Source organism: Ursus arctos, unplaced genomic scaffold (assembly GCF_023065955.2).
Source record: "Ursus arctos isolate Adak ecotype North America unplaced genomic scaffold, UrsArc2.0 scaffold_2, whole genome shotgun sequence".
Lineage (NCBI taxonomy): Eukaryota > Metazoa > Chordata > Mammalia > Carnivora > Ursidae > Ursus > Ursus arctos.
Genome location: NW_026622874.1, coordinates 63,877,093 through 63,904,758, shown reverse-complemented (window position 1 = coordinate 63,904,758; position 27,666 = coordinate 63,877,093). Strand labels below are relative to the sequence as shown.

The window sequence follows — 27,666 nt, the reverse complement described above, 5'->3', positions numbered from 1 at the left end:
GTCTCAAATGACTTAGATTTAATCATCGGAAGCAAACTAAATCAAATGGAAAGCTTACAAGAGAGAAGAATCACATGTCAGCGCCTTTCGCAAACTGAGCTGGGACAGAAAGGGGCTGGGGCCGCCCCTCAACCTGATCCCTTCCAAACAAAGACATCCGCAGTGTCCCTGGCAGTCTGGCTCAGGGATGAGGGAGCCTCTGCCGGCTCTGTGCGCTGAGGTCGCGTTGCCCACCACTCACTCCTGGCCGGCATCGGGAGCCCCGCCTTGCCGGCTCTGGTCATCACCCTTCTTTTTGTGGCCTGAGACGATGTCATCAATCCGCAGCAGGAGAACTGCCGTCTAGGGAAAAACCACAGCCCCAAAGAGGTCAGCAGAGAACGGAAGGACACTTGTTTTCTTTAAAACGGAACACCTAGCTCCTCCTACATAATTAGCATTTTATCTGAGATCTGCCCTTTCAGAGCCCCGCCTGGAAAATGCTGCTCTCCCTCAGCAAGGCATGTATCTTGCGTGGTCACCTTGCTTTTGTATGAGCTAAAGGCAAGCAGGGGGATGCATTCCTTGGGAGATCTTCCGAGAACACTCTGCCTTGTATGCCCTCCCTTCAAGATTGAGCCCAACATGCTGGTTTCTGGTTATGTGCAAAACCACAGCGCAGCCTAGGCAGGTCCCAGGCGCCTCACCTCCACCGCCGTCTTGTATGTCTGCAGCTTTACGGCCAGCGGCTCCCAAATGCCCAGTTCTTTCATGTCCACCAAGGTACCGGTCTCGCCGTTAACACCCCACGTCTCACAGTTCTCCTGGGTGTGCTTGGCCTGCAGGCGGCAGAAGCGTCAACAGTTCAAGGGAAAAACACCAGGAACAAGGAAGCGGGCGGGAACATTAGGTAATAAACCAAGAAAAGTGAAGGGCGAAAAGGCGATGACAACAGCAAACAGGTCGAGTGTTCAGAGAGAGAGGAAGGGGAGCAGACACTTGAAGGCACGAGCTGTCAGGAGAGCCGGAGGCACAGAGTGAACCATCCTCCTAGGCCAAGCAGCTCTCCCCACCCCTTCAGGAGCAAAGCTTGGGAAGAACTCACCCGAAGGGAGGTAAGCAGACGAATGGTGCTGGCCCCACAGTTCTGGATAAGGGTACGAGGAATGACCTCTAAGGCCTGGGCAACAGCCCTGTACGGCCACTGTTCCACACCCGTCATGGCCTTGGACTTTTCTGTCAAGGCGTGGGCCACAGCCATCTCAGAGGCCCCACCCCCTGGGACCAGCTGGGGGTCCAGCAGGACGTTGCGGCAGACTTGCATGGCATCCTGGAGGTTGCGTTCCACTTCCTTGGGAAAGCAGACAGACGATATGAAGCCAAAGCCTGGTGACTCAGGAACACATCAGAGACATTCAGGGGCTTTCCAACTGCCCAGTTTGGTAAACCATTAAGGAGGGCAACTCAGAAAGGTCCTTGGAACCCCTGCGGGGCGGGGCGAGGCAGAGCAGACGCCCTGTACTTTGGAGAAACACAGGCAACAACAGGTGCCCGAGAAGGCCGGGGGGTGTGAAGTCAGGCTACGCAGAGCAGGACCCCCTTCGGCCCCACCCCAACGGCGGTGCTTCAGAGGCCGTGGGGCGTAGCTACTAGCTGTGTACCTTTGAGAAAGTTACTCAACCTGAGAAAAAAAGTGCTATTTGTAACGTCAACTTAAAAAATAAGGAAGCAGTGGTTGCCGGGGAAATGGTGAGTCACTGTTCAATGGATATAATGTCTGTTCTGCAAGATGACAAGGTTCTGAAGATCTACTGCCCGAGAACTGTGAATGCGTACTGAACTGTACACTTAAAAATGGTTAAGATGGTAAATTTTGTTTTTCTTTTAACAATTAAGAAAAACATTTTTTAAATTATGGATGTATATACGTAAGTAATCCCTACATCCAAGGTGGGGCTTGACCTCATGACCTCAAGAGCAAGAGTTGCATGCTTTACCGCCTGACCCAACCAGGTGCCCCTAAAAAATTGTTTTTCACTTAAGAAAAAAGGAAAGATATTTGTGGCCACATATCAAAAATTAAACAGCTACGAATGGGCAGCAGGAGGATTTTAGGTCTTCTGGGACTCTCTCAAGAAAGGGAACCTCCTAGTTCATGCAGACTCACCGAGAGAACCTCTTTGCTGGCCCCGCGGAGAAGAATGGTACAGGCCTTGGGGTCTTTGCAGTCAGTGATGAATGTAAAGTACTCATCTCCAATTTTCTTAATTTCCAACACGCCTGCTCCCGTCCCAACATCTTCTTCTCTCAGCTCTTCCGGCCGGCTGACTATCCGGGCCCCACAGGCTCTATTGATTAGATTGGGGGGCAGGTGATTTTGGGTACTTTTACTCATCTTCCTAGTCCCTAGGGTCTGTGGCTGAGAGTAAGGCCAAAAGTGGATTGCTGGAAACACTGTTACTTTACTCGGGGGGTCTTGGCTGCCTGGCCACACAGACTCTCAACACGTATAGGTGAAGTTTCCTTAGAATAACGAGGCGTTACAAGTGCAAGTGTGTGCACCTACAGCAACCACTCCAGCCAAGTGCGGTTTTAGTCACGTGTATTTTGTGGATACCAAACGCTGGACAGATGCGTTCTCAGGCATCTGTAACGCGTACCACATAATGGTCCTTTGTAGGTGGAATTGTCCTGTGCTGCCCAATTCGAGCCCAAGGCCAGTAACAACCGTACTAAAGACAATGCAAACGTCAAGCAAGAAGGGAAGTAAAGATATTAGTGTATGTCTGACTCAATGTCACTGAACACAAAACTAACCTGTCACTTCTTCCCCACTCGTGGGCACACAGTCAACCATCTGTACCCACGTACGCTCAGAGCCCTCTCAGAGCTGGCAGAAGCATAAAACTCGAGTGGATCTGTTATGTGATACTGGGGTAGACTTACCCTTTAAAATAAAAATTAGTATTAAAAATGAATGGTATGTGAACTACAGAAACAGCGAGTGCAAACTTATGTTGCACCAACAGCAGCCGAAGATCCAATGAGAGCAACTGATGGCTGTGCTCTATTCTCAGCTAGCTGAGACACACTGTAACTGACCCTGAGGCAGGGACCAGAGATGTCTGAGCATAAGCTGATCGCTACTGGTCTGCAGCAGTATAAAACGACTCCTGCAGCAGGTGACTGCTGGACTGGAGAATTCTGAAGAGGGCACACAGCTAAACCCAGGTTATTCCCACCTGTACCGGATTTGGCTGTGTCCTAGGTTAAACCTCTTCAGGTAATGGTAACTGAATGACAGAGCTCCAAAAGGGAAACACACGGGAAGGAAGAAGCTTATTTTCACGTGGCCTACTCACCTCGCAATGCGATTATTGTCTGTCTTCCGGACTCTGCGGATTGCTGTGATGTTGGCCCGCATGAGGTAGTGCTGAGCTAAATCTGTAAACCCAAGAGCAGGTGTCAAACTGGAAGCCAGAACTCCTGGGTTCTGAACCGGTTTCATCCTCAATGCTAACCCTAAACCATCACATATTTACTATGCTGTCCCATGCCAACGGGGGAGGGGGGTCAGCCCACCCTCTTCTACTCAACAGGAGGATGGAAAGTGAATGGAGTCTTACCTGAGATGCCCTTTTCTGTGATGACCACATCGGGCTTCAGATGGATAATGTCCTCGCAGAGCTGCTGGATGTACTCTTCTTCCATCTGGAGGATTCGCGTGAAGTCTTCCTCTCTTGTGATCTCAATGTCAGTCTGTGTGGTGAAGAAAGTCACGGACTTAAAAATCCTGGACAAGTGAAGCTCTTTAGGGTCATCCCGAGTACCAGGCTCCTCTGTCTACCCAGTCCTCTCATGCACCCCAGAAAGTGTCGTTAGAGGCCTGCTAAAGCCAGGAACCCACCTCTCTGTATGGTAGTTTAGCTCCAGCGCTCCAGCTTAACGCCTTAAATGGAATTCAAAGGCGATCAGTGGAGACTGTGGCTAAGGTCCTTGACCCTCAGTGCAACGTTACCTCCAGCCTGTCAGTGTGCATAGTAATTCTGGGTCTTAATTCTTCCCACCAATAAACTACCTCTTGTTCCCAATCCCTCTGTTAATAAGCTTCAATTCCTTTATTCTATCCACAGTTAACAGAGCCTAGTGACCCTCCTCCCTCTGGAAATTCTTTGGCGTTTCCCAGCTGAATTACCTCCTACTCTATGTTCTACTCATGCGTTAGGAGAGGTGGCATGGTAGTGTGGAACTGAAGCCAACAGAGCTGGGTTTAAATCCTGATTTGGTCAATATGGTTGTGCTCCTCAATTAACCTAACTTTTCTGAGCTTTAGATCCCTCACCTGTAAACTGAAGTCAATATCAGAAACGTTAAAGGGCTCCTTTAAGCAGAGACTACATACGAAGTTCGCTGACACAAAGTAGACGACGTAATAAACATACCTTCTCTTTCCCTTGTCCCTGTTAGCAGTCAGATTCTCACACCAACTTCAAGGAAGAGGGCCAGGAACCTTACCTGGCTTTCTCCTTTCTTGTATTCCAGAGAGGAATCCAGCAGCACAATGCGAGGGTTCTTGATGTAACGCCGCATTCGTGGATGGGTCACATCTTTGTTAATCATGACTCCCCGTAGGACACACGAGTCTTCGATGATGCCCCCAGGTATCTAAGCAAAAGACCGACTTTCATCCACAACCAAGAGGAGACAGTTTCTCAACTCCCTTCCTAGACACTCAGCTTTCCCAAATGAGCATATTTCAGGTTTCTAACATAGCTTGCTTTCTTGAACGTCAAAAACAAACATGGTTGCAATCACATTTTTTCCTTCTAGGAGGCACACCAATCATGGACCAGGACCCCAATCTGAAGGTTGGAGGAGACTTAGAAATTCAGTGATTGACAAAGATTCTCTCCTACTTCTTGAAGGAGATTCCCACAGAATTTTTAGGCTTGGGGCTCCACCTACAGGCCAAAAGCTATTGATGCTACTTTTTGACCTTAAATGAGTAGAGATGGAGAGGGCTTTCTGGGGCCTATTAGTGAGACAGCGTGGCACTCCTGTTCATATCCTCACCAAGCAGAGAATGGGTATGCAAACGCACAAACATGGAGACACCAGCAAGCCTTTCTCTAGCTCCTGTAAACCTTGTGTAGGAACAGCAGTGAAAGTAACAACTATTTCAGGAATACCCCCTTGGTACCCTCTTTTTCAAGTTTTTGTTTTCTTGGAGCACCTGAGTGGCTCAGCCAGTTGAGCGTCTGCCTTCAGCTCGGGTCATGATCGCAGGTGGGATCGAGCATCGGGATCCCTGCTCAGGGGGGAGTCTGCTTCTCCCTCTGCCCCTCCCCCTGCTCACTCTCTCTCTCTCTCAAATAATAAAATCTTAAAAAAGAAAAAACTTTTTGTTTTCTAGGTAGAAATGACATAAACCTGTGTCCTCCACAAGTGAGCTGATTCATAGTGGGAAATGATCCGTCTCCACACACACTGAAAGAGCTCACCTTTTCCACCCTCGCGTACTTCTTGATGTCAATCTCCTTGCGACCGTTCTCCTCAAACTGCACAGTCCTGACGGCGTCCAGGGCGATACTGCAAGCCAGCGAGGACCACCGACTGATGGCTTTGGTGGCAACAGCGCTGCTGATGATCTTCAGCATCGCATCTCGGTTATTGGTGTCAACAGGGGCACTGCAGGAAGGGGACGGGGGCCGTGCTCAGCAGAGACCACAGGGGGCCAACAGGCAGAACTGCCCATCCCTCTGCCTTTCAACAAGATTACAACTAACCCATCCCTGGAAGGTGTCTCAAATCCCTGAGTAGTCTGTTCTCATGCCCGACAACCCTCCAGACTTAAGAGTTGACAGAAAAATAATTTGTTCTTTACCTTCCGCTTCAACCAAGTAACTTGGTTCCTTACAACTTGAGTCAAAACACATTTTGCCTTTGACACCTTATCCCATAGCCAGCAAATTCTGAGAGTTCATCCTGATAATCACCCCCAGTCTGTACTACCCTTGAACACCTGGTCCTATTCCATCCAGCACCTTATTCCATGGGGTACCACACGGTGCTGTGTTTGTGTGTCAGTCTTTCCCGGCAACAGCACACATTTGTATGGGATAAGACTATTTACAGCCATAGAAAAGAAACTGTACTAGACCTTGGACGCCATCTTCTCCACATTTTCATGGAACAGTGTAAGACACATAATATGCTATCATTACATAGTTGCTGAATTACGGATGTGAAAGAAGCAACAGCTCCACGATATCATCTGAGATATTTAGACAATTAGTGTTTGATAAGAAAAACTTTCTATTAATTCAGCTCCACAAACTTACTAAATCCTTTGGTCATCTCTACATTCCAACACAGCTTGTTTCATGAAAATAATTCAGGCAACTACCACATTCCCTAAGAGTGCTAGACAGACTTTATCACACGCTCTGTTTCTTAACCGGCATTACAACACAGAGCTCACCAAGTTACCTGAGACTTACATACCCAAAGACCCAACCGCATCAGAGTAGAACATTATAGGTTTTACTTTTTAAACAAAATTTTAAAATCAAAGACATTTTGCATTCTGCACTATCTCATGACCTAACACCCTCTGACGTTAGAGAAGTCCTGCCTTTCCACACTGCTATCCTTACCCTGTTAGTACTCGGCGGACTAACAGCAAGTTCTTTGATTCCCAGATGGGATTCAAACAGCATTTTCAGTCCCACTCCTTCTGACTTTAATGGAAAACTGCCGGCTACCACCCTCCGCAGCATTTTATTAGAGAACTGACTGCATCAGTCACAATCCTACATGATGACAGGACACTTTAGTATTAAGGCCTGAATAACTAGTCATCTAACTCTTCAACTAATTTGCCCACTGGCATCTAAACTTTGAGAAGGCAGGTCTATTTTGCTACACGTTTTCCATGGCAGCACCTAACAGGGAAATAAGCAAATAGCATGTAACCAAAAGATACTGTGAAGAACCGAACCCACGCCTTTTATCTGCTTTGTGCCCTGTGTCATGACCCTGTTCCTTCTGCTCCCTCGTCTCTCTCCACACATACGGGACATCAGAGCATAAACCCGTGGTGATACCCGTCCTGCCTTCACCACCTCAGGGCGGCCCGTCTTCCAGGCCCCCCACAGCTGACGGTGTGCCTGACCTCCTCAGTACCTGATCTTCTGAAGGGTGCTGATCATGTCGTCCAGCGCCCTGCGGTAGGCGCTGATCACCACTGTCGGGTGCACCTGCTGCTCCAGGAAGTGCTCGGCCACAGACAGCAGCTCCCCCGCTGGAAAAACGTACAAACGCCAGCATGTTTTTAAAGAGTACCGGGACTTCAAGGCAGCATCATTAAGCTTCTAAAAATACCTTATCTTTTTTCCTACAATAGATTGTCCCAAAAGCTATGCCAATTGTCTGTTAATACAACTTTCTGTAATCCGAATTGACACCTTTACAAGGCAATTCATGAAGAAAATACCCTTACCAGACATATCTTAAATGATCAAAGATTCAAAATACAGTTTTAGTCTCTTGATCTTTCAAGATCAGTATTTGTCATCAGTTTTTGAAACAAAAGGAGACAGTTTTATTTTTCGAAGACTCTAAGAGGAAACGCGCATGAAGGAAAACAGACTTGATCATCTCAACACCTAGGATGTAGTGAAACTGCTCGTACTAAAAACAAAAACACCATAAAACCTTGTACCTAGAAGCATACCCACAAAAATTTACAAAATTTACCCTCTGATTGAGAGAGATTATTTATGAGACGTCCCTTTACTAAAAAATTTGTCTTTACCTTCTAATACACACCCACAAATTAAGACATATATAGATGCACATATACACACAAGCTTGCTTTCTTAAAAAAAAAAAGTTTTAAGACAGAAACATGCTTTTGGTTAAAAGAAAAAAAAAAGCCTCTTGCACAAACTGCTTGTACTACCTGTCCACTAACACTGATTTTTAAAACGGACACACACGTCAAGGTTCCCAAGTGGACTCTGTGGCATGAGCTCAAATGTTTGAATTCAATACTTCACACCAATCCCTAAGTGACCATCATGTATGTTAAAAAATAATCAAGCACAGGGGCGCCTGGGTGGCACAGCGGTTAAGCGTCTGCCTTTGGCTCAGGGCGTGATCCCGGCGTTGTGGGATCGAGCCCCACATTAGGCTCCTCCGCTATGAGCCTGCTTCTTCCTCTCCCACTCCCCTTGCTTGTGTTCCCTCTCTCGCTGGCTGTCTCTATCTCTGTCAAATAAAATTAAAAAAAAAAAATAATCAAGCATTTATTAAGATTTCATCTACTCATTTTTAGGGAGAACGCGAGTGCATGCGCGTGTATGCAAGCAGGAGAGGCAGAAGGGGAGGAGGGGACAAGCAGACTCTGCACTGAGTGTGCAGCCTGACGTGGGGCTCAATCCCACAACCCTGAGATCATAACCTGTCCAAGAGTCGGTACTTAACTGACTGAGCCCCCCAGGGGCCCTCAAAGATAATCAAGCACTTTAAAAGATGCTGGAATAAGTTCATTTAGAAAAGGGTATGTATGCCCTGCTAGAGAACAGTCAGGATAACTTAGAAGAAAACTGGTTCTAGGAATGGCAGTGTTTTCTTTTTCAGAGCTACCTAGACTCACGGATACTTGACCCACCTATTCTCTCCAGGAGATTTAACTAAGATTATCAGCTAGAAAATTCTGCCTGATGACTACTGCTCATCTTCAACCAAAAAACGGCAAGAAAGCACACAGAGTCTGCCCTCCCTTTCATCCTCCAAGTTTTTCTTCAAAGCACAGAACTAGCCATATCTAATTTTCACGCCTCAAAAGAATCGGGTCTGAAGAAGTGCTTAGTGGGCACATGGGTGGCTCACTTAAGTGTCCGACTGTTTCAACTCAGGTCATGATCCCAGGGCCACAGGCCAGAGCCCTGAGTATGGCTCCGAGCTCAGTGGGGAGTCTGCTTGAGATTCTGTCTCTCCCTCTGCTCACCCCCCCCACCCCCGCTCTCTCAAAAAATAACGAAGTGCTTAGTTGGTGGTGACTCCAGTATATCTCTACCCAACATAACGCATTTGAAAATTAACTGAAGATGTCACTTTAAAAGTTCACTTAATAATTTTGTTGTATGGACTCTACTTTTAGGCATGTGGGCCAATATCATAAATTGGTATCCCTTAAAATAGCTCTCTTTTCCTTAACAATGTATTACTGCAATCAGATTTTAAAATACAAATGCCTTGATTATAAAAATTTCTCCACTGACTTAAAACAAATAGAGAAATAAAGGCAACGTCAAATTTTCAGAAGTGATCCTTTATGATCCTATAGGAAGTGGAAAGATCAGTTATTAAAATCTGTACGGTCAAGACTCATTGTCAAGATTCATTTGTCAAACTTAACTACTGGCTAAAATGTTATTTGTAAGCCCCAAATGCGGATCTGACCATTTTCATGGTCATTCACACATATGTGCAAAGATGAAAAATTGAGTCACCCACTGCAATGCTCTGCCTTGTTTCAGCTCTCATACTTTATGTGGTATATAGAGTTCCACATTTTCGTGCATTTGGTTGATTTCACTGTTTAAACTGGCCAAGTGTGGCACTAAAGTACAGTCCAGCTTTTGTAAGTGCAAAAAGGCTGTGATATGCCTTACAGAGAAAACACATTATATAAGCTTCATTCAAGCATGAGTTACAGTGCTACTGGCCGGGAGTTCAATGTCAATGAATCAGCAACATGTTACATAACGTGTTTTTTACTTAAAAATTTGAGAGAAAGACAGACAGTGTGTGGACTCACACGTGCAAGTAGGGGGAGGGGCAGAGCGAGGAGGAGAGAGTGAATCTCAAGCAGATTCCAAGCTCAGCATGGAGCTCCACGCTGGGCTTGATCTCAAGACCCATGAGATCATGACCTGAGCTGAAACCAAGAGTTCAACACTTAACTGACTGAGCCACCCAGGTGTCCCAAGATAGAGATTACTTTAAAAAATAAATAGGGGCACCTGGATAGCTCAGTTGGTTAAACATCTGCCTTTGGCTCAGGTCATGCTCCCATGGTCCTGGGATCCAGTCCCACGCCAGGCTCCCTGCTCAGTGGGGAGCGTGCTTCTCCCTCTCCTCCCTGCTTGTGCTCTGTCTCTCTCAAAGAAAGTCTTTAAAAAAATTAAAAATAGGGGCGCCTGGGTGGCACAGCGGTTAAGCGTCTGCCTTCGGCTCAGGGCGTGATCCCAGCGATCTGGGATCGAGCCCCACATCAGGCTCTTCTGCTATGAGCCTGCTTCTTCCTCTCCCACTCCCCCTGCTTGTGTTCCCTCTCTCGCTGGCTGTCTCTATCTCTGTCGAATAAATAAATTAAAAAATCTTTAAAAAAAAATTAAAAATAAAACAACAACAAAAAACCTCACATAAAGTAAGGTATAGGGGCGCCTAATTCTTGGTTTCAGCTCTGTCATGATCTCAGGGTTGTGAGACTGAGCCCCATTATCAGGCTCCAGGCTCCGCGGGAACTTTGCTTGGGTTTCTCTCCCTCTGCCCCTGCCCGCTCCCCCCTCAAAGTAAATAAAATAAGTATGTATTTATGAGTTAAAGAGTATGTGTGAAGAGACTCATAGGAACCTAACCCGTATTTCCCCCAGGAGAGATGGTTTAGCGTTTGCTACTTCCGTGTTTGTGGTGACTTTCTAGAATGTAACCTACTGTGAATGACATGAACCCATTGTATTTTGTTCAACCAAATTTTTAGTTCATCCTACAGTATGATGAATGTTTTATGCTCACTTGGAGAAAATACACAGAAAATTAGTAATAAATTATTTAAATATTTGTAATTAGTGGATTGGTAATAATTTCCTTCTTAAAATAGGACACAGATGGTATTTTTGACAAAAACCTTCATGTTTCAATCCAGTTTCCCTTATCAGTGCTGCTATCCTCCTCTTACCAAGAATAATTACTGATGTGGTCCCGTCTCCAACCTCTTCATCCTGCGTGCGGCTAATTTCAATCATGGATTTGGCTGCTGGATGCTGGACTTGAATCTGCAAAGGAAAATGCAGACTGCCACAGAGTCGGCACTACTCGGAGACCTCGGAACCCACTCTGCTTGGTCCTAACTCTTGAGCCTCTTACTTCCATCTTCCCTCCCTTATCTGTTACTGTTTTACCACAGCTTGAAAGATTTTAAGTGGTCCCCAAAATATCTAAGTGAATCCTCTTTCCGAGTGCCCCCTCTTTTTAGGGGAAAATGCATATGCCAACTTAACTATTAAAGTTCCTTGAAGACAGAACAGTACTCTTTTATAGCTTATTTACTGGGAGCCCCACTGTTGTGGTTGAAATGTGTTTTCCAAAAGGACAGCTGAAGTCCTACCCTCTGGAAACTGTGAATGTGAATGTTTCTGAAACAGAGTCCTGGGGCACCTGGGCGGCTCAGTTGTTAAGCGTCTGCCTTCAGCTCAGGTCATGATCCCAGAGTCCTGGGATCGAGTCCTGCATCGGGCTCCCTATTCAGCCTGCTTCTCCCTCTCCCTCTCCCCCTGCTTGTATTCCCTCTCTCACTGTGTCTCTGTCAAATAAATAAAATCTTTAAAAAAAAGAAAACAGGGTCTTTGCAGATGTAATCAAGATCTGCAAAGTAGATCATACAAGAAATTACGACAGACCCTACATCCAACCACTGTTGTCCTTATAATAAGAGACACAACAGGACAATGACACATAACAACCGAGAAGGAGACTGAGTCCATAAGCCAAGGAATGTCGAGGACTGTGGTCAACCATCAGATGCTAGAAGCAACAAAGAAAGATTCTTTCCAAAAGCCTTCAGAAGGAGTAGGGCCCTGCTCACACCTTGATTTCAGACTTCTAGCCTCCAGTCTAAGAGAGAATAAATTTCTGTTGTTTAAAGCCACAGCAGTCCTCAGGAACTAACAATCATGTATATATAACTTTACGGGTCCTTTATAAAATCGTTAGAAGGCAAAATGAAAAGTCATACCTCTCGAAGAATGGCGTTGCCATCGTTGGTCATCACAATGCCTCCCATTGGGTCCAAAAGCATCTAGGACAAAAGTAAAAGTTATACCTAAGTTATACCCATTCCAGATAACAGAAAAGGAAAAATCTGTAGTCGAACAGTTCAGTAAGAGATAGGCCTACCTTCATCATGGACTTGGGTCCCAAACATGTGCGGATAATATCTGCAATGGTCTATCAGAAAGAAAAGATAAGACATGTAACCACCAATCAGAAGACTGTGTGCATGTGTGTTAGAAGCATGTTAGATACAGGACACCGCGTGTCCAGATGCTGTTGTTTCTCCCCCTCAGGAATGATTTCAGGGTGGATGTAGAAGGACTTTTTCACAGGAAAAGAGGGGACATGGCTTCCAGAGCTACAGGTTCCCGTAACTCTGATAACTGCAAGTCCATGTATCAGTATTCCTTTCCATGACAGTGGCCTACACACCGTGCTAAATCAGCGGTGGGGCTGTTTCATTCTTTCATCCAAAAAACATTCACTGAATACGCAGCCAGGATCTACAATGGGCCCTAGGAATACAAATGGGAATATGGTCCTTCCCCTCAAGTAACTCATGTAGTATGGGAGGCAAACACAAATAGACTACGGAATAATATACATTAACAGAATTATGCACAACTAAATATAAGAAGACTATTAGGCCTAAGTCATTGTGGGAGGGCATCCTTCTACCTACCACCATCAGAGAAATGTCCTGAAAGCAGGTAAGTCAAACTTTTCCTCTGCCTAATTGCAAACGAATACAAAAATACTAGGAAAGGCAGCTGGAGGCAAACTAATAAACTTGAAACTACTTAAAAGATAGGCTACCTTGGCGGCATTGATGTTTCCAGACTGAACTTTTCTTCCAGATTCACGCTTTGTGTTCTGGCCTAAAATAGATAAAACAAAATGCAATAGACCAGGATTTGCCCATTGTATAGAAACTATTTATTCCCTGACCTTTGAAAATAAAAACACACACAGGTTTTACAGATATAACAAAGATCAAACCTCATCGAACTGTACACTCTACGCATAGGTTATTATACGTCAACATACCTTAAAAATTTGTTAAAAACAAAAAAAGCATATGTACTTATAGCTACTTCTTTATGTCAACCCCTGGCATACAAACAATTCCTAACACTTCAACTTTGGAACCCTGGTCATCACTTTCCCACTACCAAATATTCACGAATTTACAGCCAGGATTCATAACCTGAGGCCCGCGAATGGGCCTTAGTGGAATGGTGAACTCCTGGAGATTATATGAGAAAATGGGGAGATACTGCGTTCTTGTCTGGGAAAGGATCTACAGCTACCAGACTCTCAAGGGGCTGGTGACCTAAAAAAAAGCATCAATCACTGCTTCATGTAATAAAGGAGTTTGGGGGTTCCTATTTTCCCACTTGAGTAGGGGGAATCATACTGACAGTCCCCGCGTAATTACTGACAGTGCCCCATGGTGTGCTGTACAATGAGACTACCCCTCAGAGTGGCTCAGTTTGCAAGATACAGTCACTCCATGCTTGGATATGAGAATGCCTCAGTAACCCCTCTACCAGCAGTCACAGCTGAGCACGTATTTTAATGGGGAGCCCACTGGGTTCCAGCCACTAGTGCCAGGGATGAATGCAGACCTGAAAAAGGCTTCACAATGCACCACTCATCCCCCAGCCCTCCCAATGGAAACAAGCCAGTGGCTCTAACCAAGCCAACATAACGCTGATTTCCCTCCTCTCTCCAAATTACACATTCCCTACAATTTAAATCAGTAGAATTTTCAACCAGTCCCATCAAATCTACACACTCACAACCCTCAGAATTTAGACTTGTTTCAGGGAGCGGTAACTAAAATCCTGCATGGACTGTTCTGGTAGATTCATCAGAAGGAACAGGTCTTTTCCCCAGTTAAGTGAATTTTTTTCCTGAAAACAGTTACTTCCCAGATACAGGGAAAACGGATAAAGTCGCGTTATTGCGTTTCATATTCAGAAAATAGTAAGGGAGGACCAAGAGCTTGCAGATGGGGTACAGAAGTTACCCGAAGAATAGGAACGCCCCAAGGGAAGACAATGGAGGCGGTCCTCCTTAGAGAGAAATTAAGGAAAACTCAGTAGGAAAGATAGCGCAGAAGACACCGCGGGATGAATTACATACAAGCCGGACCCCTCGAACGGCGGTTGCTGAAAGGAGACCCTGGGGAGCTGTCACTGAGAAGTGACCACGGGTACCACTCGCTGTCCACAGACCCCCTTTCCGGCAGCTTACTCACTGGTCACTTAATCCCCCCGATCCCACGAGGAAAGACAACATTAAGCCCCCAATAAGGACGGGAGGCTCGAGCCAGGCGATCCGGCGGGGCCACAAGGCCACGGAGCCATGGGCCACGGCGGTGAGGCCAGGCCGGACCACAACCCATTCTCCAGCCCCACACCGAAAACCACGCGAGCAGGGGTGCGGCGGCGCGGGGAGCGCCGAATGCCCGCAGACCAGCGGCTCTGCCAGGGGCAGGGAGATAGGGAACGGGCTCAGGGTACAGAAAGGAGCGGGAGAGCTGGCTTCCGAAACGAACGACGACGGGAAGGGTGTGCGGCCGGACCAGGGTGGGACCAGCCAGGGCCACACGGCAAAGTGTGGAGGGAAGGGGCGAAAAGGGGGTCCCTGCCCCGGCTTCCCCCCAACTCACTGAGCACGAGCACCGGACGATGGCCCATCATGGCGGCGCGATGCAGAGCCGGGTACCCAGAGCTGGGGCAACCGGCAGAACCTTCTGGAGAGAGAGAACCAGAGAGAAGCCCAGAAAACGCTGCCTCCTCAGGGCTTACACCTAAACCCGCTACCCTCCGGGTCGCTGCCAATCACCGCAGTCAGCTCTTTGACCGGCACGGAGACCGGCCAATCGACTTTCTTAGCCCCGCCCCCTACGCAAGAACGGCCGGGCAAGCTAGCTAGAGAGCGCGCGATGATGGAAAGGGGAGGGCGCGGACGCTTGCGCAGTAGGGTGGCCGCTCCCGGCCGCGTGCGGCGCGCAGGTCGGCGCAAGCGCGGAGGCCCGGGCAGTTGGCCGGCGGGCCACCGCGCATGTGTATCAACTACGAGGGTGGGTGCCGGGCAGGAGGTTTTTGAGTAACAGCGCAGGTGAGGTCACCGAGTTGGCCGGCGTCTCGGGTCCTCTGGGGCCGCGATGGTCCCTTCCGGCCTTAGCTGCGGGAGGAATAGCGACGCGGTCCGACTAGGGAGCTTGGTCTCCGGGGGGAGCTCCGAGTCCCCGAGCGCACCCCTCGCCCTCCTTACGCAGGTGCTTTCAGCAGATGCTGGGAGCCCTGTCTCCTACCCGGAGCACGCCCCCGGGGGCTCCACGCCGGTTCCCCCGTGCCCTCCTCTTTCGCTCCACTGCCGGCCCATTGGAGATGATGGGGAGCCAGGATGTTTAAGTTACCTCGAGGGCAGGAAAAGGGCTGGTGCTGCAGGAGGAAAACGTGGAGGGAACCCCCGTTAGTGGGAGACTCTTAAGGTTTGGGCTTAGTTAAATGACTAGTTTGTCCAGGAAAGAGGAAGCAGTAGTAACAGACTTCTGTTTTACAAACTAGTGAAGGGACCATGAGAGCACGAACAACTCAACAGTCGCTTATATTTGGCCATGAAATAGAACAATACCTTCTTTCACACTTCTTCCTCCCCAAAGTGGTGCAGCCCGAGATGTGCCGGAGAAAAGTAAAATAATAGCAGGGGTTGTTGGTCATGTAACGCTGTGGTTCTTTCCCAGGCACCACACCTGTTGGTGTCCACATGGAGCAGCATGCTAGCCATCCCAACGGAAAAGGTGTGTGCCCGGGGCCCTGCTCCCCCTCCCTTGAAAGCCAGACCTAAATTGCTCAGAACTTGGGAAAGTGATTCTAGTTGTATTTTTCTTCCCCTTTTCTCTGTTAATGGGAAAGTGTAGCTGTTCTACGATTTCCCATTAAATGGGAACATTGCTGGGGCGCCTGGGGGTTCAGTCGGTAGAGCATGTGACTCTTGATCTCAGGGTCATGAGTTCGAGTTCCATGTTGGGCATAGACCTTACTTTAAAAATAAATAAATAAATGGAAACACTGCTGTATTCCCAGTGCCTGGAACTGGGTCTGTTACATAATAGTTGCTCAGTAATATGTTGAGCGAATACATTATTCTTCATTTCCCCTCTTACTACTTAGAACAAGACTTCACGTGCAGGGATTCAAGGAGACATAGTGTTGAGAGTAAACAGATACCCTCTGAGGCGGGTGGTCCCACTCGTGCCAGGGAAATGCCTGGGGCCGTGTGACTCCAGAGCCGGCCACTTAACTGTAGGTGGAGTAGATGACTCCATCTGAGAGGCCAACTGTGTCACAGCTTGGACATAACGGACTCTTTTCACGATGTGTTGTGCACTGGTAAAGAGCGTGACCGTGGAGCCCCCAGACCCCAATTTAACCCCCGCACTGCCATGTAGCTAGTTGTGGAATCTTAAGCAAATTTCCTAAGTTTTCTCAAATGTGGAGAAAGCTACCTACTTCTTAGGGTCATTGTGACGAATAGATAACGTATGTAAAGCACCTTTTACTGTTATTTTCTACGCTCTGCATCCCGTTGCTGCTCCCCAACTCCTCCTCTGTTTCATTGTCAGAGCTGTGGTTCCTTTACTATGCATTGTGTGTAAGTATTCTTCACACCTTCACACCTTACAACCCAGTAGAAAATGAGTCCTCCTGTATCTAGGAAGGGCCTGAATTGTTGGAAAGTGCATTTGTGTGGAAGTTAAAGTTTTCCAATGGTGAGAATAATCTCGAGACCCCAGTTTCAGCTTCTGTCTCTTTACCATTCTGCACGAGCCATCAAATGACGGATGAGATGAAGGGAAAAGAAGATGGCGGGTCGACAGCAGGGCTTGGAAAGTCTACAAACCCAGCCTAAAAAAACCCCACAAGACAGGTTTCCTTCACCAGGAGTAATAGGGAATAAAACAGATTTCCATTTTCATAGGCTCAGTGAGTTTCCAAGCGGAGAGCACCGCAGCCCGGCATGGTGTGTGGGGACTCCTCCCCCCGCCCCCCCCCCCCAGCAGGCCATTCCTCTGTTGCACTTGGCGTTAAGGACAAGAAAAGTGTCTTCCTTCCTACAACCTACCTGTTACACCTCTGTCCCTAGGCTTGTTTTCCGTGAAGAGGGCCATCCTATACCTTCATCCTCCAAATCCCAGTGGAGACAGGATCGCTTCTGGGGAGCACACTCCCCAGCTGCCCAGATGGGTTATGGTCTAGGTGCTGTCTCGCACTTCTGGGGTGGAATAACACGCATGCTCGATCACTTAGTGACTGTCTACACTGCAGGGCTGTCAGATCCGTGAGAGTCACGACCTTGTGTGTTAGTTTGCTGTGGCATCGTCAGTGGTGGACGCCTACAAGCACTTAGCGGTCTCCTAGATGTGTAAATGAACGAGTGGATTCAGTTTTTCTGTCCTTGATCTTGGCCTGGCAGTGACTCGCGGGCGCCCTCGGAGGCCCGGCCGCTTTGCCTCTCCATCTGTCGCTTCTCTGCACGCTTTGCCACTTCCTTGTCATCTTCCAAACTCCTGAGGAAGAGCTCCCCAAGGTCCCATTTTCTCTCTGTTTTTTACTTTGGAGAGCTGATTTATTTTTGCAGCTTCTTTATCCCCTCTTTGTGGCTAGCCTGGCAGTTTGACCTTTCACCTGAGCTCAGTGCCACCTCTGCCTGTTTTTCTAGGCCTTTCTACTCAGACTGCCTAGTCTCCACTCATTCAGTATGTCCAAAATGTGATTTATGTTAATCTCATGGGACCCCAACTCAGACTCCCTTGAGTAAACAAGGAAATTGTTTACAAGAGGCTTGTGTGGTTGGGAGGGAGGTTGAGATGGTCACAGAACAGGAAGAAGGCCTTCGAGAGCTGGGACCTCAGGGACTACACTGGAGGACATGGTGCCTATAGGCGTCGTCCGTCCATCTCTCTCCTGTGCTCTTGTCTGTACCCTCTTTGTTGTATCTGCTCCTTACGGCATACTGGCCAAATTCAGTAGCTTTCATCTGCCCCAACTTTACATTTTCCCAGCATCGCAGATCAGAAGAAAGCAAGCTTCTTTGACAACAGAATCCGTGTATGGATTCCCAACTTGCCCCTTGTGCTTACCCCTTGGATCAATCACAGTTACTGAGGATGAGATACCGTGGTTGGCCTATGTTGGGTCACACGGGGAGCGGGGCCTGGTGTGGTCCCGCCAGTATGGCCTGGAATCCGGGGAGAGTAGTTTTCCAGAGGAAGTGTTGCTCACTAGACAAAAATAACATATGTCTTCTATAAAACTCATGATCTTCTCCCTACAGATGCATTTTTCTTTCTAACCTAATTCTTTTTGCCGAAGGTTATTTATTTTCCAGTTCAAGAACTTTTCTATCCAGCCTATTTTAATACCTGTAGATCAATAAAATACAGTTTTTATCACATTTTCTAATCCTAAAAGGCTCAATGGCTTTCCATTGTATTTAAGAGAAAGCCTAAAGTCTCAGATTCACTATCGTGAAGGGTCTTCCATGGCTTACCCTGCTCTCCTGCGCTCCTTTTTTCTCCCACTTGAAAAATCTTTTCCACTCATCAAAAGCCCCCTGTGTTCAAGGTCCAATAAGTATCCCCCACCTGCTGGAGTCTTCTCTGACTGTCTGACATTGAGCTCTTGCACTTTTCAAAAGCACCCATTTCTACATTCAGTCACATGCTTAGGATAACTACAAGATAAAAGGCCTCATTTTCAGGGGTGCCTGGGTGGCGCAGTTGGTTAAGCGTCTGACTTGATTTTGGCTCAGCTCATGATCTCAGGGTCATGAGATCGAGCCCTGCGTCCCACTCTGCGCTCAGCATGGAGTCTGCTTGAGATTCTCTCTCTCAAATAAATAACTCTTTAAAAATAATAATAATAAAGGTCTCATTTTCACCCAGACTGTCAGACGCATTGTTTAGGTCCTTAGGTGGTTATATAACACGTTTCATCAGTGCCCTATTTTTCTCCCAAAGAGATCGTACCTGAGAAGCCACGAGTTCGAGATCTTGTGATGCCCAAGTGTCTAGCGCAGGAGTAAGCATGTGGCACACGCCCATGAGAACTTGTCAGAAGTGAGCTGAACCCATCCCTGCCTGGTTTCCCTTAGTACCACTGTGGTTTCTTTTTTGTTTGTCTTACGTAACTTTTTTGGGAGCTACTCAGGGCAGGGCCTTGGCACCTGTGTTCAGAGACCAAGTGCAGGGATCTAGTTAGAAAACCTAGAAGTTGTTAGAAATAAGTCTGATTAGTTGCCTCTCATTTTGTTCCAGCCAAAGAGGAAAGTAATGCTGTGCCTCTTTGTCGAGCCAGACCCTCCCCTAGCTTGATTAATCTTCAAGCAAGTTCCCCAGCGGCCACTTTCCTGAACATCCAGAAAACAAAGCTGCCCTCAGGTAAGGATGCAGGGCCAGTTTCCCAACCGGACCCAGGCAGGGGGCAGGGGGATGCCGGCTGCACGGAGGAAGTGGCCTGATCTCCCCTGATCTGGGGTGAACTCTTATCGCCAGCGTGTTGACAGTTAAGTTCTGCTGATTTCATTTTCTTCCCCATTCTACCAATTTGTGTTGGTTTCCTTATTAGCACCTTTACTAACTAGGCTAGGTGGCACTGAAAGGAAAGTTTTATTGCTTGCTAGTAATGTTAGTTAAAAAGTGTCCAGGGAGGGGCGCCTGGGTGGCTCAGTCGTTAAGCGTCTGCCTTCAGCTCAGGGTGTGATCCCGGAGTCCTGGGATCGAGCCCCACATCAGGCTTCTCGGCTGGGAGCCTGCTTGTTCCTCTCCCGCTCCCCCCTGCTTGTGTTCCCTCTCTTGCTGGCTGTCTCTCTCTCTGTCAAATAAATAAAATCTTTAAAATAAAAGTGTGCAGGGAAGGAAATGGTAGGCGTTAGCTCAGTTATTCACATTCCCGTGGGGAAGTCAGTGGGTGTTTAGGGCCCCTGTGGGGAGCCTAACCAGGCACTGCACAGCCGTGACAACAGTGCTTGCTGACCTCAGAGTTTAACAAAGAAGTCAAGGCCGATAAATACACAAAAAATAGGTAAATGACTACCAAAGTTGCCTAGGAGCTGGCTGCAGGTAATGCGATTGAAAACATTAGAAAAAATTGGGCTAATGCAGCAAGACTGGTTGAAATGAGATAATAGGAGGGACTGCACATCACTGCTCATCCGACGCTGTGTCAGGTGAGAGAAGGAGGCTGAGGCCTCAGTTGGATGGTTTCAGTCACTCATCGAGTATGTTTTGAATACTTCGGCACCAGGGCACGCTTCTAGGCGCTGGGGATACAACTGTGAACAAATCAGACAAAATTTCCTGCCTTCCTGGAGCTTACATTCTAGACAGGGGACTTCGACAACAAATAAGTAATTACAGAACATGCTGTATGATCATAAATATTATGGAAAAAATTAAGCAAGGGAGAAAGGTAACAAATCCCAGTGATGGTTTTCCACTTAGGGTGGCTGGGTAGGTGACAGTCCAGCAAAAGTGCGTGTGGGCCGAGTTGCGTGGGCAAGAGTAGAGCCCTCCCCACCTCAGTACGGTTGCAAAGTCTGTCTCCTGCCCCTTTGCACCACCTTTGCTGTCCCTTCAGGAGTTGACCACAAGCCCAAGGAGTGCCTGGGACTCCTAGAATGTATGTATGCCAATCTCCAGCTGCAGACCCAGCTCGCCCAACAACAGATGGCTATTTTGGAAAATTTACAAGCGTCGATGACACAACTGGCTCCTGGGAGGGGAAGCAAGAACTCTTCTCTCCCAGCCTTATCCGGCAATCTCTTGTTGAATCACCTGCCCCAGTTCAGTAAATGAATTGTGGAACAGAGTCACTGTGTGTTCTCCTTTCTTCCCAGCGAAGTCTTGGTGCAACCTGGGCATGGTTATTCTGTACATGGTTGGTGAGTTTGCAAGTTCACTGTAAGTGCTCACTGGATAAGCCACTTGGCGATACGTATCACAGTAGAGACCGCGTCTTGGGGGATTTACTGTCTAACAAGGCAGCTAAGACCGATAATTCGTTGCAAAATATAGTGATCCTTGGAGGGGGCCTGGAGGAGGAGGTGGGTTGCTGGGGGAGGGTCCTGGATCAGTCTTGGACTCTGGCTGCTGGCAGTGGCCTTATGGTACCACGGGACAAGGGGGCGGCGGCGGGGGCGTAAATAGATGAAGTAAGTTGGTTTCGTGTCAGTTGGAGGCTTGGACAAAGACCTCGAGGTAGGAGAATAAGTCCTAGAAATTAGGAGAAGAGGCTTCCCCCCCCCCCCCCGCACACACCGAATAGAGGGTGTGAGGTAGAGCACAGAGCAGCTGAGAAATGACTAGGCAGCTTCCCACCGGCGGTCGTACTGGCAGCGGCTGCCAGAAGCTCTGATCTCATTTGAGGCACTGCAGAGCCGCTGGAAGCTGTCAGATAGCAGCGGGGCACGCGTCAGTTCATCGAGACGTGAGGCGCGAGCATCTTGGGGTGGAGGGAGAATGGTGCTTGAGGGACCAGCATCAACTGAAGATATAATGTGACGTGAAACCACCGTGGGCTGGATAAAGGGCTTAGAAGTGAAGACAGGTAATCTCCTCAAGACAGAGCGGGTGACTCTGAGCTATACTGCAGAGAAGGACTGACTACCAGCTTTGAACTTGAAACACCAAGACACGGCATCCGGAAATTTCTCTGCTGGGAAGCCAGTTTAGCTTTAGTGAGCGTTCCAGTCCAGCCGTACATTTCCAGTATTTGAGAAGAGGACACATGAGGTTAGCTTAGCCATGTGAGCCACACTGGGTCGTCACTTCCTCTTACAGATGTGTTGGCAAATTACTCTCGAGACTGGGACCTCTTTCCACAGAGGCCTTCTTTTCCTGTCTGTCCTGGAAGCTCTTTATCTCTCCTTCCATTCTGCATGACAGCCTTGCTGGGTAAAGAATTCTTGGCTCCAGTTAGAATGACTAAAATGGATAGGAAACAACAAATGTTGGCAAGGATGTGGAGAAAGGGGAAGCCTCTTACACTGTTGGTGGGAATGCAAGCTGGTGCAGCCACTCTGGAAAACAGTATGAAGGTTCCTCAAGAAATTAAAAATAGAGCTACCGGGGCACCTGGGTGGCTCAGTCGGTTGGACGTCTGTCTTCAGCTCAGGTCATGATCCCAGGGACTTGGGATCGAGCACTGTGTCGAGCTCCCTGCTCAGCAGGAAGCCTCCTTCTCCCTCTCTCTCTGCCTGCCGCTCCCCCTGCTTGTGCTCTCGCTTGCTTACTCTCTGTCAAATAAATAAATAAAATCTTTTTTAAAAAGAAGGCAGACATTTAACTAACTGAGCCACCCAGGTGCCCTAGCAAAATCTTTTTTTTTCCTTTTTAAGAGAGAGGGAGCATGAGTGGGGGGAGGGGCAGAGGGAGAGGGAGAAGCAGACTCCTCGCTGAAGGGGGAGCCTGACATGGGCCTCAATCCTAAGACCCTGAGATCATGACGTGAGCTGAAGTCAGACACTTAACTGACTGAGGCATCCAGGTGCCCCTTTATTTTTATTTTTGAGAGAGAGAGAGAGTGAGCGGTGGGGGGAGGGGGAGAAGCAGAGGGACTGAATCTCAAGCAGACTCTGTGCTGAGCTCAGAGCTTGATGCGGGGCTTGATCTCACAACCCCGAGATCATGACCTGAGCTGAAATCAAGAGTTGGTCATCTAACCAACTGAGCCACCCAGATGCCCCTCAATTAAAAAAAGAAATGTTTAAGTCATGCTCAATGGAAAGATTGTCCATGTTCATGGATAGGAAGACTCAATGTTGATAAGATGTCAGTTCTTCCTAACTTGATCTTTTTTTTTTTTTTTAAAGTGGACTCCACAGGGTGTGGAGCCTAATACGGGGCTTGAACTCATGACCCTGTGATCAAGACCTGAGCCAAGTTCAAGAGTCGGACACTTAACCTACTGAGCCACCCAGGCACTCCATTCCCAACTTGATCTATAGGTTAAATGTAATCTCAACCAAAATCCCAGCAAATTATCTTGTTGATATTGACCAACTTATTGTAAGGTATGTACAGAGAGGCAAAAGACCCAGAGTAGCCAAGACAATATTGAAGAAGAGCAAAGTTGGAGCATCTTGGAGATGCTCCCTGACTCCAAGACTTCATGTAATGCTGCACTAGTCAAGACAGCGTGGTATTGGTGAGAGGCTGGACAGATAGACCAGTGGAACAGGATGCAGAGCCCAGACGTAGACCCACGTAAATACAGCCAACTTCTCTTTGACAGAGGAGTGAAGGTTACCCAATGGAGAAAGGGTAGTCTTTCCAGTAGTGTTGGAACAACTGGACATCCACAAGCAAAACGGGAGTCTAGACTCCTTTCTCTTTCACCCCATGTCCAGTCATTCAGTAAACCCTGTCAATTCTAGCTTCCCAATCTACCCGAGCCTGACTGCTTCCCCCTTTTCCACGTTACCACGACCACCGGCTCTTCCCTGGATTGCTGGATTGCTTGCTGGCCTCTTGACTTGCTGCCTTCTTCCACTAATCCCTGCACTCATGCTCCCCAGGCAACCAGAAGGTCCAATCACATCATATTATTCCTCTGCTCTGAACTCCTCGGTTGCTCCCAATTATCCTTACAGGAAAGTCACACTCCTTACCAGGGCCCTGCCTCCCTGCACGGCCCCCTTGCTCACCACACTAGCCGCCCTGCCCTCCATGCTGTGCCTGCTCAAGGGCAGTGCGTTTGCTGGTCCCTCTGCCCAGGGGTCTGTAGGAGCCCCTTTTGGGCTTCTTGCCTGCACCTCCTGAGTCTCCCGAGGCCTTCCCCGGCAATCTGGCCTCAAGCCCCCTTCCCTTCCGTCACTCTATCCTCTCGCTCAGCCTTGTCTACATCAAACCTCTTAGGGCATTCTATAGAGCTACTATTCGTGTGTGTTCCTGAGTCTCCCTCACTAGGAAAGCATCTCCTTGAGGGCAAGGTCAGCGTCTGTTTGTTCACTGCTGTATCCTCAGGGGCAAAGCCAGGCCTGCTTGACCTTGTGAAGCGTGGCTCAATAAACAGCTATGAAACAAGAGAGTGAGCGGCGATGCCATATCTAATTTTCACCATGCTGTGTATGTAAGTACTGCAGTGTTTTACACGGTGCTGCAGTGGCCGCGGTCTTCAGGAGGGTCTGAGGTCTGTTTTTCGTCCAGCCCCAGAAAATGGGTGTCCAGGGGCTCTCTAGTATAGCCTCTTTTCTCTTCACACCAGAGTGCTGGACAAAAAGGAACCCCTCCTCCACCCCAGCTGTGAAATTAGGCTAGATCTCAAAGTAAGCGTCACTTCCTCTGGGAAGCCTTCCCTGCCCACCCCCACCACCGGTTAGCGCCCCAGCCCCACCACAGACCTCCTCAGCCTGATCCTGCCTCTTCATTTACATCTGGTCACTCCAGCCGTGCCCCCCAGCCCTTAGCACAGCGCTGGCACACAGCAGGTGCTCGGTGTGTTTGTGGAATGAAGGCAGGCTCTGCCTTTCCCCAGATCTCCTCTGTCCACGAGTTGTCCTGTCACCCGGGTGCTGGTCTGAGGGCCCTTCCCGGATGTGCTTGTGCCCCAGGCCCCTGGCCCCCGCCGCTCACCCCCTCCAGCTACGACTGCCCCTCCTCCCTTTCCTGCCCGGAGACACCACGTGCCCTGCAGGGTGCTGGAGTCAGTCATTGGTCCCGTGTGCTCAGCTACGCCGCATCAGCCGAAGGCTTAGAGGACGCTGGCGCTCGCTCGAGTCAAGTCTGCGGGCTCCTGGAAACCGCCCCATAGATGAGGAGCCGGGAAGTCACAGAGGACTCAGTACTTGCCCGGCCCGGCCCATAGCTGCTGTGGACGGCTTTGCTGCGCATCCCCTCGGTGCCCGTAACGCTGAGGACAGCTCCACGGAACTACAGCCACCAGGTGGCTTTGGGGACTCCTGAGCCCAGAGAGCAGGGAGCCGCGAGGGGCTGTCCCTAGTGGAGCGCAGCTTCAGGCAACTGCACGTTACTCAGTAACCCAAGCCCCGGGGCCCACGGACCGCCTGGCCACGCCTGGCCAGGGCAGGCAGCTGACAGCAGCTCCCCTTGGCTACCCTCCAGGCACCTAGCTGGTCACAGGTAGAAACTGGAGAAGGGAGGTCCGAGATGGGGCAGACCCCAAGCCAGCAGGATGGGAGCTGGTAACAGACCCAGGGGCCCCCTGGGGGAGGTGTGGATTGAGAAATAAAGCCACCCCCGTCCCCCAAAGCTTCCAGGCCCAGAGGAGGCAGGGGGAGGGCAGGGGTCCTGACATCACTTGCGGATCCAAAAGAAAACCATGGATGGAGCCTCTTCATTCTGGGTGGTGGGCTGGGGAGTCCTCACAGGTGGAGGCCTTTCAGGGGACCCCTCAGAAGGGGAGGACTGTCAGGCTCTTGCCCTCTGCTGGGCCAGGGGTGACACAAGCTGGTACCACTAGTTGTTAAAATATAATGGTCTTTCCATACAGGCTGGTAAACAGATGTTGCCCAAACGTCTACTCTCCACAGGCTGGCCCAGCTATTCTGGCCCTTCCAGGGTTCCCTCTAGACGTCCCAACATCCAGTAGATCCAGCAGAGGTCCCTCCAGACCTCTAGAGCCCAGGTGTGTTATGCACGTTGACTAGAATCTCGGGTCATAGCCCAGGCCCCGGCCTAGGGTCGGTACTAAGCAAACAGTTGTTGGATGCCTGAATGAGCAACAGAGGCGGGGGCTCCGGGATCCAGAGGCATTCAGAGACCGAGAGAGACAACAGGTGAGACAGAGATGGGAGAGGCTCCCAGAAGATGCTGGGGGGGCCCAGCCCACTCCTTCTTGCTCTCCCTGGTTCTGCAGCTTGTGAGGGCTCTTCCCCTTGTAGGGCCTGTCCAGACCCTGCCTGGATAACCCAGAGAAGCCCTCACTCCCAGTCAGTGCCCAGCAAGCACCCCGCATCCCTGGGGCAGGAGGCTGGGCCTGGGAGGACACCCCAGATGAATTGTCCGAGAATCATTATCCAAAGGCTGCTGACCAGACCTCTCCCACCACCACCCCCTCCTGCAGAAGGAGCTAGAAAACAGCCTTCCTGCTGACCAAGTAGTGACAGAAAGCCTCTGGGCCAAGGGCCAGGGGCCACTGAAGGCCAGAGAGCCTCCTTGGCCTGCTGGGAGCAGTACCACAGAGTCTGACCCCTGTCCTCCCAGGCCTGCTTGGCTGGGCACTGACTTAGGTCAGGAAGCTGGATACCTAGAATCCAGCTGTCCCCCAGAGTCCATGCTAGGCCGGAGGCTAAAGCCCATGGCGGGAAGTGGAGAGGAGACGAATTGCACAAAAGGCAGAAGGCGAAGCAAGGAGGAGGGTCAGGGACTGCACTGTCACCCCTGTCCCTGCACATTCCTGAGAAGGGGCAAGCCCCATGGCTGGCAGGAGCCCCCATCTGCTCTAGGGACTGGCTGGCCCCGGTGAGCCTAGGCCACATTCTTCCTTTAGGCAGGGGTCTGGGACTTCTTTGCAAACACTGACAAGCCCCTCCCACACAACAGCCCCCTCGGACTAGGCTGGGCAGCAGGGTGGACAGAGGGCTTCCCCTTCCACCAGCCCCACCGAGACCGCCCCTCAGCTTTTCTTCTTTGAAGCCCCTTGTGGCTCACAGGTGTCAGCACCAATAGTGCCAGGGTCTCCCACCTGGGAGAGCCGTCCAGTGGCCCTGCACCCACAGGGTAGAGTCCATGTGCCTCAGCAGGGCCTTCAAGGCCTTTCTAGACTCCCCACCCCCAGCTTGAGTCCTGAACACACTGGACACTCACATGGTCAGGCTTCTGTCTTTGCAGGTCCCCTTCTTGAAATGTCCCCTCCTCCTTTGCTTTTCCAATTTCTAGGTTGTCCTTCTAGACTGCCTGCAGACATGACCTCCCAGGAAGCAGCTCATGTCTGTGCCCACCCTTGTCCCTGCTCCCATGGGTTCCACTGCCTTTCCTCCTGGGCCTCTGTGGCCTCTGTACTTCCTAAGGTCACACATTCACCCCAGTGGGAATTCAGTTCCCTCCTAGATGTTGGTCTCCCAACTGGACAGTGGCTCCTGGAGGGAGGGGTCATGTGGTTCATCTCCAAAGCCCGGCTCTCAGTAGGCGTCAGTCAGTCTGTGTCCTCACTGTCTGTCTTCTAGGACCCCTGCTAACGTAGACCTGGCTCCTGACTCCAGGCTGAGAACACCCTCCTCCATCTAGCTTCCCCTCTTTCCAGCTGCTGAGCCAGGCCAGGTCTCCTCATACCGGCGCAGGCATGCAGGGAGCCCAGCTGTCAGTGTGGCCAGCTGCTGGGCGTGCTGGGGTGCAGACCGGGGTGGGAGGCCTAGGAGCTTGGGGCCCAGGGGAGGCACTGTGCTGGTGAGGCTCAGACACCCCCAGCCGGGTTAATCATCAATGCCTGGACAGCGCCTCTTTACCTCCGTTCTCCATCTGGCTTTTTCAGTTAGGAAAAGATTGAGTAACCCCTCATCTGTCTCTGGTGTTAAACCCGGAGGGCCCAGGCCCAGGCCTTAAAGGGCCTCTTATTGCTTGGGAAACACTCTCTAAACTAACACCACGTT

The 27,666-nt window shown here is 49.4% G+C and overlaps 2 protein-coding genes across 2 annotated transcripts; one reads left to right on the top strand and one right to left on the bottom strand.

Annotated features, from left to right (window-relative positions):
• Window positions 1–3: 3 nt before the first annotated feature.
• CCT3 (chaperonin containing TCP1 subunit 3) lies at window positions 4–14,902 on the bottom strand. The gene is made up of 14 exons (XM_026485132.4): window positions 14,720–14,902; window positions 12,859–12,920; window positions 12,166–12,216; window positions 12,005–12,067; window positions 10,949–11,045; window positions 7,165–7,282; window positions 5,481–5,667; window positions 4,495–4,644; window positions 3,606–3,738; window positions 3,342–3,423; window positions 2,147–2,327; window positions 1,085–1,330; window positions 687–818; window positions 4–342 (listed from the first exon to the last, which is right to left on the bottom strand). The coding sequence occupies exons 1-14, from the start codon at window positions 14,748–14,750 to the stop codon at window positions 238–240; spliced, it is 1,638 nt and encodes a 545-aa protein (XP_026340917.1). The 5' UTR covers window positions 14,751–14,902; the 3' UTR covers window positions 4–237.
• Window positions 14,903–15,055: 153 nt separating this feature from the next.
• TSACC (TSSK6 activating cochaperone) lies at window positions 15,056–20,918 on the top strand. The gene is made up of 4 exons (XM_026485131.4): window positions 15,056–15,171; window positions 15,800–15,856; window positions 19,376–19,498; window positions 20,697–20,918. The coding sequence occupies exons 2-4, from the start codon at window positions 15,823–15,825 to the stop codon at window positions 20,912–20,914; spliced, it is 375 nt and encodes a 124-aa protein (XP_026340916.1). The 5' UTR covers window positions 15,056–15,171; window positions 15,800–15,822; the 3' UTR covers window positions 20,915–20,918.
• Window positions 20,919–27,666: the final 6,748 nt, after the last annotated feature.

What these genes read in the sequence shown, in the direction of transcription:
- CCT3 (XM_026485132.4), bottom strand. Translation starts at nt 14,750, where the DNA reads ATGATGGGCCATCGTCCGGTGCTCGTGCTCA. An exon ending in CACATCAGTAATTATTCTTG is followed by an intron (nt 7,283 to 10,948) that starts GTAAGAGGAGGA and finishes ACGTTTTTCCAG; the next exon opens with CGGGGGAGCTGCTGTCTGTG. An exon ending in GACAATAATCGCATTGCGAG is followed by an intron (nt 2,328 to 3,341) that starts GTGAGTAGGCCA and finishes TCTAATCAATAG; the next exon opens with AGCCTGTGGGGCCCGGATAG.
- TSACC (XM_026485131.4), top strand. Translation starts at nt 15,823, where the DNA reads ATGGAGCAGCATGCTAGCCATCCCAACGGAAAAG. An exon ending in TAGCCATCCCAACGGAAAAG is followed by an intron (nt 15,857 to 19,375) that starts GTGTGTGCCCGG and finishes ATTTTGTTCCAG; the next exon opens with CCAAAGAGGAAAGTAATGCT. An exon ending in GAAAACAAAGCTGCCCTCAG is followed by an intron (nt 19,499 to 20,696) that starts GTAAGGATGCAG and finishes CTGTCCCTTCAG; the next exon opens with GAGTTGACCACAAGCCCAAG.